Genomic DNA, 14,476 nt, shown 5'->3' on the forward strand with positions numbered 1-14,476 from the left:
TGAAAGTAGATTGTCAGTCAAAAGAAACGACGTTTTAAAACACAATGTAAAATAACAAGGAAACTTGTCAAAATAAACGTATGCAACGTGTGAAACATGCTGTGCCAATCAAAACACACACCAGCTGTGAACATTCTAGTTCAAAGCAAGCAATGACAGGTAATCACAGCAAATAAATAACACGGAGAAGACTGAAACTAACATGAACTATAACCACTTTTTGTAATATTTCATACACAATAATAAATTACTGTTATACACACTACTTCATTATGTAAAATTTACTATTTGCTGTTCTTAACTAATAGTGGCGAGACAAATGTAATTAGGTATTGAACAGATCGTTATGATGACGAACGAATCTTCGCCATTGTAAATGACTGGTGGCCAATGCTAAATAGAAACATAAAAATATCTTCTTTCTGTATACCTCAGGTTTTTCAGTTAAGCCAATAAGGAGCTGGCTGCATGGTCTGGGTCTACAACGACTAAAATAAATAGAAGTCGTTGGTAAAAAATAATATATTGTACTTAACTGGTGGTACAGGAGTCTTCATGGTCAGGAGGAATATAATTACAAACAGAGGCATCACATAGGCCCTACTTTAACTAAGCGCCTCGTTAGAGGTTGCTTCCTATCAGCTGAAGGCTACACCACTTTCCTACTTGACGCCCCGAGCAAGAGTGGCCGAGAGCTCGCTACAGACTTGTTGCAAGCCGCGGAGCGGCGCTAGTCTCGTCTCGCGGGTCCAGGGATACTAGTACGGACAGCGGTCGGTATCTGCAACCCCTGACAAGTGCGGTACCGAACGTCGATGACTGGTAATTCATCCTGAATACTAACACGTAGATACTGTTAGACACAATGAACTCTATATTCTAGAATAATTACTTGGCTAGTGCTTGCAGTGCAAATTCTCTTTTTTTCCGGAATAAAAACTTCTCTACACAGCCGTTTAAGTGATCCACTATCCTCATTTGTATTACGGAAAAGCATTTCAATTCTTTGTGCGATACGTCTGCCAGCAACACTTTTTATTCTGCATTACATAGATGAAATGGCTGGGCTAGCAGGACAGAGCGGGTTCGGTTGTGGAAAGAGGCCAAAATAAGTTGCTGTTAGTTGCAATCAACATACAAACTTCATTTATCAACACACAATATTACAACAAGGACGCAAAACACTCAAAACTTTAATGACCTCCTTTTATTATTTTTTTATTTATTTTATTATTTATTTATTTTTTATTAGATCGGCCACACTCAGAATCCAAGACACAAGGCCTACGCAAGAAATTGAAATACAAGGTTCTTCTGAAGGTTTCACCCAAGAGTACTTTCTAAATCTTCAATCTAAACAGGCTGAAGGCCTCATCAATTTAATTTTAATGGAACTGGCTGGAGGCCGCATATTAAGCAATAAGAAGAGTTTCAACCAAAGGAGAGAAGGCCTTATCTTAAAACATTTCATGCAAAATTCGGCTAAAGCCCCCATACAAAAGCATAAAAATATTACGCCTTCAGGGCAAGACAAGAACTTTAATTTCAGTGATATTAAAACTAGGCTGAAGGCCGCGGCTTAAGCCCTAGAAAGAAGAGTTTCAATTTTAAAAGGGAGAAGGCCGTATCTTAAAACATTTCATATAAAATTCGGCTGAAGGTCCCTATGAAGAATAACAATCTCATGCCTTAAGAGCAAGAGAATAACATTGATTTAAGAGATATTGATACTCAGCTGAAGGCCACACATCAACCAAATAACTAAAACCTAAACAGGGAAATTACTATGTAACAGACAAGGAACAGCCTGGGATAATAACACTAACGTCCGTTTAGGTGAGACAGGCAGCCTGTCCAACGACTTCTTAATCTGAAGGTAACCCAACCGATAGACAGCCGACCGACCAATCAACAAAATCAGATCCGCTCCACGCAACCAGAAAAACGACCACAAGATTTCAATACAACGACACACATAATATTGGCGCCGACAACAACCAGCAACACGTCAGCTGTCGAACTACACTCCACGCTGGACAGTATCAACACGACGAGGAAAATACACTGCCGAAAATTACGTCAATGACCAGGGCTAGTAAGCGGAACGTCAACGGCCACAAGGCAGGAGATACCGCTGGTCAACTTCAATAACAGGGAATAAATTCAGTTAAACTCCACAGCAAGACGGCTAGCATCTCAGCCGACTTGAATACACACACGTTGTTACTAGCGGGAATGTCCCAAAAGCGACAACCAGTGTTGTGTACATAGTTCCGCGTAGTCAGCGCGTACACAACTTTCCCACCAGAGCGCGCCACGCTAAGCACAACAGCGCAGGCGCAGCGCTCGTCCGTCTCCGCACTACGAGATAGCGCTGTCTTAGAGACGGACCAAATTCTGCTTCCGCCGATCCTGGTATTAATGTGTAACGCACCCAATGAGATTACTGCTAGCATAGAACCGTTTCTCCTCTCGGATCACACTCGCGCAGTGATACATAAATGCGCGAGGTATTATAATGAGTGTACAGACGTCCGATTAGTCAGTCTGCATTTGTCTGCAACGGTCTGTACGAGTTCTACATTTGTCTGTACCAGTCTATAGTCAAGTTTCAGTCTGCGCCCAATAAGATTACCATATTCCTGCACATAGCCATGAAGATAAATGTATAGACACTTTTGTCAAATATCAGAGATATATGTGAGAATAAGATTAACGTACCAATACCAAAGGAACTTCAGATTGTCAATTGTAAATAGCATCCAGAACCAAGTTAAGTAATTTTTATACTTGTTATTATTTTTAATAAACGTGTGTGAAAATTAATCAAGTTCTGTTTAAAGTTGGTCACCGTCAATCTGCTACTCTAAGCGTGCAAGTGGCATTTCTATCGTCTGACATAACGGCAGAAGATAAACACGCCACGACAAGACCACGAGACATATTGCTGACACTCGCCTACTTCGTTAGAGCGACAAGTCAAATAATCTGATGGTGTGTGTACTGAAGGTCTTACAGTACGCACACCACAACCAGGATCAAACGAAGAAATGTAAACAGTTGAGGCTCGACAGTAGGTTAAGTGAGGACTCAACTTTCATGTCCAAGATCGGTGGGCGACGAACTTCGTAGCACTCGCGAGCAGCACCTCACGTGCACACCGCCAGCGGCCCTGGCCAGAGTACGCGCGACGGAGACTTCGTTGCTGCTCCACGCCAACCGGCCGACTGCCCAGGCCCGGAAACGGAGGAAGGACCAAATATACGTCGGCCGATGAGACGACCAACCGAACGACCAACCAACGGTCGTCCCGCTCCAATCTCCCTCCGTCGGACAGTACACGTGTGTCGCCAGCGGTCGGCGAGCACTGGCTGTCCGCGCCTCACCGGCGCTCCGTCCCCGACTTCACTGGTGCTGCTTCCTGACTGCCAGACACACGACGACCCGGAAATACCATCGGCCGCTCCAGAGATGGTACGATAGTGCACTTATCGATACGCGCTGCTGCTGCCACTCACGGGCAAGTAAGGCAGGAAGTTAGTGACGCCACCAAATGCAATAAGAAAACGTGGCGGCAGTACCGTAATAGAAGATGACAAACAATAAATGGCAAGAAGACGAGCCGTGCACGGCTCAATAACTCTCTCTACCCGACAAATGTTTCCGACTTCGCTCGCCTGAGCTCTGGTCAATAATAACCTCTGGTAGCCAAAGAATGACTCATGTGTTCAGCCACGCAAAGTTGCCCACAGTGGCCAAAAATTCCAAATAAAGTGTCAAATGTACCGAATAAACTGTCGGTTCACATGCCACGTAAATCTTCCATAACCATTTGTCCTAATAGGTACACCTTTGAGCCTGCCCGCCTCGCCCAGTGTGGTGTGGGCTGACACGTTCGCTTTGTTGCAGGAGAGCTGCGGCGAGGCGACGGCCGCCAGGCGGAGGTGGTGGCGGTGAAGGTGCTCAAGGAGGCGGCCACGCGGGAGGCGGAGGACGACTTCATGCGCGAGGTCGAGACCATGAGCGCCTTCCGCCACCCCAACATTCTCGCCCTGCTCGGCGTCGTGCCCAGGGGTGAGTCTTGACTGCAGCATTCACTGCCACGAGGTCCTATAAGGGCACTGAATATCCTTCCGTTGTGGTCGGTGAAATACGGGAATTTTCGTTCCTCTTCGGAACGTATGTAAGCTCCCCGTCACTTACCGACCTTAATGACAATGAAAAATTAAAAACCGCGTGTACCCAATGGAAATTTGGGAAAAGCAATCGCCACCCAAGTTAATCGGTCTTAAAGAGGGAGGAAGGGTTACATCTAAATGAAAAGAAAAATGCAAATGAAATTAGTGGAAGGTAATTTTTTGAAAAAAGGGTAAAGTTAATAAAGAAAGTAAATTTGCGGTCGTTACTTTAACAATTAACTGGCGTTAATTAGATATTTGAGATTTGGGGGAAAATTACGGTCGCCAGTCCTATGGACAACTACTATAATAACTGAAAAAGAAAGGGTTATGCACATATAATTAGCACTAAAAGCGAGGCAACTGAAGTTTGACACGTGTTGTGTGAAAACTGAATGTTTGTCAGAAGTAATAAATTTCGCTACACTCTGACTTAATTTAGCAAAAGAACTAATAAAATCGGAAAATTGAAAGTTAATTTAGTGACTGAAATTAATCGTGAACTTTGTTTCTGATGCACTACGAAATAAAATAAAATGAGGTTAGTCTTAGGCTACCTCAACAATCATCTCAAAAGCAACTTGAATCTACGCAATTTAAAAATAAGAGATTTAACTTTGAACTAGAATTAATGATTCTGAACAATTAACAATAGTAAAATTTAGTAAGTACCAATCTGAGCTGTAGTCACAGGTAAGCTAAAATATGGTAACAAAACTCGCGCTTTTAATTTGCGCTTGTGTAATCTAAATATAGTTCTGCTTGTTTATTGTAGCCAGCTATGAATACTTTAACTGAACTTTGAAATTAAAGCAGTGAAATGGACTGATATTACTTTAATGTTGGCGTTTCAATTTCAACGACACTCGGGTTCATTTCGGAAAAGGAAGAGACCATGCTTGGTAATGCAATTGCGACAATGAGCAACAAAGGTTCATGTTAAGTTCCTGTATTTTAGTGATGCCAATGGATCAGTTTGAAAAGCTGAGGTCTTCCATACAGTTCTAAGACTTTACATGCTTTCAGTCTTCCTTGTTGGTTGATTGAAGGTTTAAAGTCGTCGATCGAGGAGGTGGCGACTATCACATACTGTCGGCCGTCGCTGTTGCAAAAGCTGGATGTTGCCGCGCCTTCTTCTCGACACAGTCACCAGGCGAAACGAGCTCTTGATGTGGGCCAGCTAATGTTTCCCGTCCACGACACCGTGCCAGAAACTATCACAGCACGTCAAGCGCAATTACATGCTGCCAAACCGTGAAAGCGCGGCAACTCGCGGGAGCGTCACTCAACACACCTGCTCCACCGCCCTACTCCAGCCAGACTCTGCTCTGCCCGCGCTCCACGCGGCAGAGTTAGCACTACCAAAGATCCTAAACACTTTAATTCTCCACACGACTTACCGATGTAATCGTTCGATACAAATAATATTTACAAAAGAACCCAATTATACATCGACATAAATGCATAAATACATATATATATATATATATATATATATATATATATATATATATATATATATATATAAATTGTAAAACAATTACAATATATAAAGACACAGAAATGTCATATCTTCAGGTAACAGAATAAGGAAAAAAATTATAGTACAATAGATGGAAATAGGAGGATATGAATTTCCGGCATTACACGTTTCACTGTTATTGTTGGTTTTACATCTACGTCTACATCTACATCTAAATGGTTACTCTAAAAATCACATTTAAGTGCCTGGCAGAGGGTTCATCAAACCACCTTCACAATTCGCTATTATTCCAATCTCGTACAGCGCGCGGAAAGAACGAATACCTATGTCTTTCCGTACGAGCTCTGATTTCCCTTATTTTATCGTGGTGATCATTTCTTCCTATGTAGGTCGGTGTCAACAAAATATTTTCGCATTCGGAAGGGAAACTTGGTGATTGGAATTTCGTGAGAACATACCGTCGCAACGAAAAACGCCTTTCTTTTAATGATGTCCAGCTCAAATCCTGTATCGTTTCATTGACACTCTCTCCCACATTTCGGGATAATACAAAACGTGCTGCCCTTCTTTGAACTTTTTCGATGTACTCCATCAGTCCTATCTGGTAAGTATCTCACACCGCCCAACACTATTCTGAAAGAGGACGGATAAGCGTAGTGCAGGCAGTGTCCTTAGTTGGTCTGTTACATTTTCTAAGTGTCCTGCCAACAAAACGCAGTCTTTGGTTAGCCTTCCTCACAACATTTTCTGTATGTTCCTTCCAATTTAAGTTTTTCGTAATTTTAATTTCTAGCTATTTAGTTGAATTTACGGCTTTTAGATTAGACTGATTTATCGTGTAACCGAAGTTTGAGTTCCTTTTAGCACTCATGTGGATGGCCTCACACTTTTCGTTATTTAGGGTCAACTGCTACATTACGCACCATTCAGATACCTTTTCTAAATAGTTTTGCAGTTTATTTGATCTTCTGATGACTTTATTAGTCGATAAACGACAGCGTCGTCTGCAAACAACCGAAGACGGCTGCTCAGATTGTCCCCCAAATTGTCTATATAGATAAGGAACAGCAAAGGGCCTATAACACTACTTTGAGGAACGCCAGATATCACTTCTGTTTTACTCGATGACTTTCTGTCAGTTACTACAAACTGTGACCTCCCTGACAGGAAATCACAAATCCAGTCACATAACTGAGACGATATTCGATAAGCACGCAATTTCACTACAAGCCGCTTGTGTGGTACAGTGTCAAAAGCCTTCTGGAAATACAGAAATACGGAATCGATCTGAAATTCCTCGTCAATAGCACTCAACACTTCATGTGAAAAAGGAGCTGGTTGTGTTTCACAGGAATGATGTTTTCTAAACCCATGTTGACTGTGTGTTTTGAGATATTCAGTATGAAGACGTCTGCAATGTACCTTCCTTGTTAATCTGTCCTTTCTAAGCCTCTTCACTTGCGCTTAGCCACTGCAACCGACATGCACTTGAACTAGCTTTATACACTGAAAAGCCAAAGAAACTGGTATAGGCATGCCTATTCAAATACAATGTAAACAGGCAGAAGAAGGCATTGGCGTCGGCAAAGCCTCTATCAGACAATAAGTGTTTGGCGCATTTGTTAGATAGGTTACTGCTGCTACAATGTCAGGTTATCAAGATTTAAGTGGCTCTGAACGTCGTGTTGTAATCGGCACACGAGCGATGGGACACAACATCTCTGAGCAACTCCTCTATGATGACTGAAGTGTATGTTGCATGTAGAATTGCGCAACATATATTAATTGGAAAAATTAGTTTTTTAAACTCATTAATGGAACAAAACACTGGACAAATGTGAGTAGGACTTGCACTCTGAGGGTTCCGTATAAAATTATTATGTGTGTTGATGTTAATAATAATAATTATTATTATTATTCACGTATGGGCCCAAAAGGACCAAACGAGGTACAATCAATCAATGTCGCCTTTGGTGGTTGGCATTCCTCTGTGTCCAAATTTGTTTCATCCTTTCAGAATGAAGTGTCTTTCTTTCATCAGTCCACGGTGCTCAAGTTCGTTTTCTAGTTTCCTTCTGACCAACTTTCTAATTAAATATCTTTGGTCTGAACGTATTTCTGCCTGTAACGTCTGCCTGAATTATACCGACTACTGTAATATCCTCCTTAAACACAGCTATCCATTTAATTGGCTCAGTTTTGGGTTTACTTCTGTTTTCGTAGATTTCTACTGTGTGTTTTGTCAACCTAGTGGGTGCCATTCTTTAAACGTGGACATAAAATTATGTCTTCGTATTCTCATGTCACCATGTATATCTGTGTTTCGTTCTATTTCCTTATTACTTTAGAAGCTTAAATTATCTGCATCGTCAAAGGATCGTAGACCTTGGTATTTGACATAAATTTCGGCTTGATACCTCTACCCGTTCCTGAGAAAAGGGTACCTTAATGGACGGACAAAAAGACAGACAAAAAAATTATCCTATAACGGTTCCGTTTTTAACTGTTGAGGTATCGAACAATAATAACGTAATAAGATGAATCCACTTTGTAATGCTCAATGGGCTATAAGGTTCTTTGTGGTCTCCGTGCTTAAAATAGTAAGTTAATAGCGAATAACAAATATTCGTGTCTTGGCAGTATAATGGTTAAAAAGACAATGATGTTAATTTTTGTCTTGCCCTACTAGATCTAAGTCGGCGAGCTAAAGTATATATGATGTCAGAGATTTAAAATAGCCACGCTGCATCCTTATTGTAACAGACATACACTGCTATGCCGGAGACATCCTTGTTATTTATTCTCTTGTAAAGTATAGTATTTTAAGTATTGTGTGACTGACACAGCCGGTCGCTGTGGCCGAACGGTTCTAGGCACTTCAGTCTGGAACCGCGAATCCACTACGGTCGCAGGTTCGAATCCTGCCTCGGGCATGGATGTGTGTGATGTCCTTAGGGTTAGTTTGGTTTAAGTAATTCTAAGTTCTAGGGGACTGATGATCTCAGAAGTTAAGTCCTATAGTGTGCAGAGCCATTTGAACCATTTTTTGTGACTGACACACTACAGCTGCCAGTGTAAATTTGAGATAAGTCCGGTTGCTTGTCATGTCGGAGTCATTAAGAAAACAAACAACTACTACCAAACCGACCTTTCGACCTCTTTGTAGAGCTATTCTTCAGGGCAACTAACTAGAGTAACGTCGTTTTGTAGTGTTTTGTGATGACACGGCATGACACTCAAAAGAATCGTAGTCACATTACGTCTTTGTTTAAATAAATGTACATTTTATTCCATCAGGATTCTGGCAGGTTTGATGCAGACCTCCTCGAATTTCTCTCATGTACCATCCTCTTTATCTCATAGCAGTACTTGCAACCTACGACCTCAGTTATTTGCTTCATGTATTACAATCCCTCTCTTGCTCTACACTTTTTACCCTCTACAGCTCCCTCTAGTACCACGGAAGTTATTCGGTGATATCATAACAAACGTCCTATCAGACTGTGCCTTCTGCTTGCCAGTGTTTTTCAAGTATTCCTTTTCTCGCCGATTCTGCGAAGAACGGCCTCATTCTTTATCATATCAGTCCACCCAATTTTCAACTTTCTTCTGTAACACCACATTTAAAATGCTTCGATCCTCTGCTGTGCTCCTGATGCACGTTCTCAGAAATTTCTTCCCCAAATTAAGACCTATGTTTAATGCTAGCAGACTTCTCTTGGTCAGCAATGCTTTTTTCGCTCGAGCCGGTCTGTTTTTGTGTCCATCTGGCTCCGTCCGTTGTGGGTAATTTTGCTACCTAGGTAGTAGAATTCCTTCATCTACTTCCTGAACATCGATCCTAGCCATTGGCGGTGGTTCTAGGCGTTTCAGTCCGGAACCGCGCGACTGCTACGGTCGCAGGCTCGAATCCTGTCTCGGGCATGGATGTGTGAGATGTCCTTAGGTTAGTTAGGTTTAAGTATTTCTAAGTTCTAGGTGACTGATGACCTCAGAAGTTAAGTCGCATAGTGCTCAGAGACATTTTTCTCTTATAAATGTTCATATGTTATTACAAAGGTAAGAGCAGCTGTAATTATTATCTGAGTAAATTTTTAAAAAAGTTTCTTTGTCGTATGCGGTTGACGACAAGTCCCTGTTAGTACTGGGGAGCACAGTTTGCGGTACCGTAAGCTGCTAGCCTGTTGGTCGGCTGAATGGCGCTGCAGTCTGCACACAGTGAGCGCAGCACCCTTTGCTCTTTCTCAGCCCCGTCTGTTGCGGGGAAACTCCGAAATTAGCTTCTCAACTTCCATCATAACGCGTCACAAACTTAGCAGGCGCCTAAGACGGACTCGGCACGAGCGATAAATGCTAGCGAGCAATTTTCCGCGGTAGACTGCTAGCCGACCTGGGAGCGCACGTGAAGGCTCGGTGGTTAGGGTGAGGTATTGTCGGCTGCTGCCCTCATCGCCCAGGTCGGGAGGTAATTAAGATGGCGGAGTAATTACAGATAGGGAGGGAGGCCGCGGTGGTCGCCGCCAGCTAATCCCGCCGCCGCTGCTGGGGGCACGTTCGTGAAATGGGCAGTTCTGCAGACCTGCAGGCGCAGTCGGCACAAACAGGTGAGTACTCCCACCCCCTCGACACCTCCCCCCCCCCCCCCACAGCCCCGTATTGCGTTTCCTCCGCCCCCCCCCCCCCCATCGTGCTACAGTTTTTGACAGTCTGGGGAACTGAAAACGAGCTACTCCAGTACTGTACATCTGTAGGGTGTGCAAAATACACGGTCCAGTCACAAGTGACTACTGCCAGTGCTAGAGGTCAACATGTAATAAACACTCACAGACGGCAAGTGGCGGCAATGGAGGTTACATAAAGCATGTCAGGAGGACGCAAAGAACACTGCAGTCTTAGCCATAATGCAGGAACGGGCCTATTTATCTGACGTCCTGTTGTGTACATAGTTCCGCATAGTCAGCGCGTACACAACTTTCCCACTAGGGAGCGCCCTGCTAAGCACAACAGCGCAGGCACAGCGATCGTCCATCTCCGCACTACGAGATGGCGCTGCCATAGAGACGGACCAAATTCTGCTTCCGCCGATCTGCGTAGTAATATGTAACGCAGCCAATGAGATTGCTGCTAATGTACAACCTTTTCTCCTCGCAGATCACACTCGCGCAGTAATACATGAACGCGCGAGGTATTATAACGAGTGCACAGACCTCCGATCTGTCAGTCTGCATTTGCCTGCACCAGTCTGTAACAGTCTGCATTAGTCTGTACCAGTCTGTATGAGTTCTACATTTGTCTGTACCAGTCTATAGTCAAGTTTCAGTCTGCGCCCAATAAGATTACCATATTCCTGTACATAGCCATGAAGATAAATATATAGACACTTTTGTCAAATATCAGAGATATATGTGAGAATCAGATTAACGTACCAATACCAAAGGAACTTCAGATTGTCAATTGTAAATAGCATCCAGAACCAAGTTAAGTAATTTTTATGCTTGTTATTATTTTAATAAAGGTTTGTGTAAATTAATCAACTTCTGTTTAAAGTTGGTCACCGTCAATCTGCTACTCTAAGCGTGCAAGTGGCATTTCTATCGTCTGACCTAACGGCAGAAGATAAACACGCCACAATAAGACCATGAGACATATTGCTGACACTCGCCTACTTCGTTAGAGCGACAAGTCAAATAATCTGATGGTGTGTGTACTGAAGGTCTTACAGTATGCACACCACACGTCCAAAATGGCTTGATCATTGGCTCTCGTGCAAAAGATGGAAGCATTTACGAAACGGCTAAGTTTGCAAACCGCTCGCTTCCCGCCGTGGTTAAAGTGCATCGTGCATGGCCAAATGGCGCTATCCAAGCCGGCCGTTATGGCCGAGTGGTTCTAGGCTCTTCAGTCAGGAACCGCGCTGCTGCCACGGCCGCAGGTTCGAATCCTGCCTCGGGCATGGATGTGTGTGACGTCCTTACGTTAGTTAGGTTTAACGGGGGTAGGACGTCAAACGGGCCGACTTGGAGCAGGAGAGGCACCACAGGACATTTTAATTTCCACTGTCTATACTTTCACAAATAAATTCATAAAACTTTGTTAGTATGACCAGGAAGGATTCAGAATTCACACTCATAGCAGTGGAAGTTCGAAAACATAACGAAGTAATTTTTATTACATGTGAAATTTCATCATTTTTTTCACTTACTAATGGGAGCATTTGTTGCTATAGGTACAGTTTTCTTCATAAGGAAGAGAGATGGTTCGATGAATTTTGCACAGCATACAAACCATCCTTAAAGGTATATGAAACTCCAAAATTTTCCAAATCTATTCAAAACTGTGGTAAAAGTTGAGGTAATTAACTACAAAATTTTGGTTTTTTTCTAAACATGAAGTTTAAAATACAACAGATCATTCGTTTTTTCATAAATTAAATAAATTCTAGAGTTTCATACACCTGTAAGTATGGTATGTATGCTGTGCAAAATTCATCAGAGAATCTCTCTAACTTCTGAAGAAAAGTGTACCTATAGCAAGAAATTCAGCCATTAGTAAGTGAAAAAAAAGATGAAATTTCACACGTAAAAAAAATATTTTGTTATGTTTTCGAACTTCCACTGCAATGAGTGTGAATCCTGAATCCTTCCTGGTGATGCTGACAAAGTTTAGTGAATTTATTTGTAAAAGTATAGACACTGGAAATTAATATTTCTTGTGATGCCTCTCCTGCTCCAAGTCGGTCCGTTTGACGTCCTGCCCCCCTTAAGTACTTCTAAGTCTAGAGGACTGATGACCTTAGATGGCAGGGGTGAAAGCTGCGGAGGAGTGTACGAGCGAATAGACGTATAACTGTTCAAAAAATGGCCGCCGAGATGAACCATCTGGCTACCAACAGTGTCTCCTCAACGATCGTCCAGCGAACGTTGCTGTGTATGAGCCCCCTCAGCATAAGTCTTGTTAATGCACCAATGCTGACTGTCTGGAAGTCTGGAATATGCACGCCAGTACCGCAACTGGATGTCTTTTGCAGTTGAATCACATTATTTGGTGCGTCGGACATATCGCCGTGGCTGGGTTCTTCTCCGCGACCAGAGACATTCAGATTACTAGTCAAATATGCTACCCCTACGCCTGGCCACGGATCCGCACTGCTATCTAGCAGGATCATATGATGTGACTCATTTCAGCAGCACACGTAGAAAATGAGTGAAACGAGATGATGACGACCATTGCATGTGAATTACTGTATCAGAAAATGAAGTTCCTCTACATGTTTCCACCTCTTCATTGGGGTATAATGTGTCATTTGGAGAAAGAGGTGGTGCATTTCAGAGAAATGAGCTTATTTATTTCCACTTAAAATTTATGTTACTTAATGTGGCCCCACAACAGGTATATAGCGAGAGAACCCTCCATTCTGCGCCGCTTGTGGTTTCTGGATTTACTCTTTTGTTTTTAGTATTGAGAAGCAACGAGTCGTCTCCTGAATGTAATGTATCTCAAGACGTTTCGAACTTGTGCGGCCCTCTTAAATACGTTATTATTCTGATATGTATTCTTAGCCTGCCTGAGTCGCCCTTTTATTAGACAAATGCTCAGCGATCCATTATAGAACTAATTACAGAGATAATATTAGTGATTATAACTGTGACGCTTTCTTTTTACCTCAGGAGACGGACCGGGTGCGAGCCCGTGGATGGTGTTCGAGTTCATGGCTCACGGAGACCTGGCAGAGGTGCTGCGTGCCAACAGCAGAGCGCTCTGGCGGCCGCTGCCAGGACTGCCGCCACTCAACAAAGTGAGTATTGCCAGTTGAGCTAACCTCCTTACCAACATCCGACAAACAGTGAACAGTTCCACTCTCGCATCCTGTGTGGTGTTACTTGCACCAGCATCTGCGAATGCTAATCTGTTTGCAATGTTCAGTTTATATTCTTTACTTCTTGTATCACCTATTTCAATACAGACACTTGGCTTTGTCTGAAACTTGTGGTGTCTAGGAACCCCACTTGCTCGGTTTGCTGGACAAACATTCAAACAAAACGTATTAATGAGTTTTATTCCAAAAAGTAAATTACAGTACTTAGCTTTTGCAGTTACACAGTTGTTTCGCAAACAAAGGGCGATATACGAAATAACCAAACTTCTTCAGCATAAACAATTCCAAGTCTGTGCTACAAACCAAATCGCTAGTCTTGAAGCTACTATTCAACTGGAGCGAAGCCAGTCGGCCGCGACGCATATGTCTTCTTCGCATAGGGGCCGCTGCTGTCGCGTTGTTGTCCTGGAGAGCGGTAGGTCAGCGAGCGATTACCTGACGTCTTCTCATAGCCATCTCTTCTCCATCATTTCCGACTGCCGTGCCGGCGCTTAACTTTACGCCGTAACAAAAGTAATCACAGTCAATGACATTTTCTTTTCTGCTGTTAGAAAACACTTGCGACGAATTTCACGCTGTCCAGGTCAGTAGCCTTACATTCAGATAATCTTTTCTGTATCGCACGTCTATTAGAATGAGATTTGCACTCTGCACCGAAGTGTGCGCCGATATGAAACTTCCTGACAGATCAAAACCGTGTGCCGGACCGAGACTCGAACTCGGGACCTTTGCCTTTCGCGGGCAAGTGTTCTACCAGCTGAGCTATCCAAGCACGACTCAAGACACGTCCTCACAGCTTCAATTCTGCCAGTACCTCGTCTCCTACCTTCCAAACTTCACAGAAGCTCTTCTGCAAACCTTGCAGAACTAGCACTCGTAGAAGAAAGGATATTGCGGAGACATGGCTTAGCCACAGCCTAGGGGATGTTTCCAGACTGA

General features: G+C 43.1%; 1 protein-coding gene across 4 annotated transcripts in view; it reads left to right on the forward strand.

The window, feature by feature from the left end:
• Window positions 1–14,476, forward strand: part of LOC126267068 (muscle, skeletal receptor tyrosine protein kinase-like) — a 590,423-nt gene that overhangs the window by 542,384 nt on the left and 33,563 nt on the right. For all 4 annotated transcript variants that reach the window (XM_049971921.1, XM_049971918.1, XM_049971919.1 and 1 more), the window contains 2 exons: window positions 3,910–4,074; window positions 13,329–13,456. In XM_049971921.1, the coding sequence (XP_049827878.1) occupies window positions 3,910–4,074; window positions 13,329–13,456 (293 nt within the window). The remainder of the gene's footprint in view (window positions 1–3,909; window positions 4,075–13,328; window positions 13,457–14,476) is intronic.

The sequence above is a fragment of the Schistocerca gregaria genome, chromosome 4, assembly GCF_023897955.1.
Source record: "Schistocerca gregaria isolate iqSchGreg1 chromosome 4, iqSchGreg1.2, whole genome shotgun sequence".
NCBI lineage: Eukaryota > Metazoa > Arthropoda > Insecta > Orthoptera > Acrididae > Schistocerca > Schistocerca gregaria.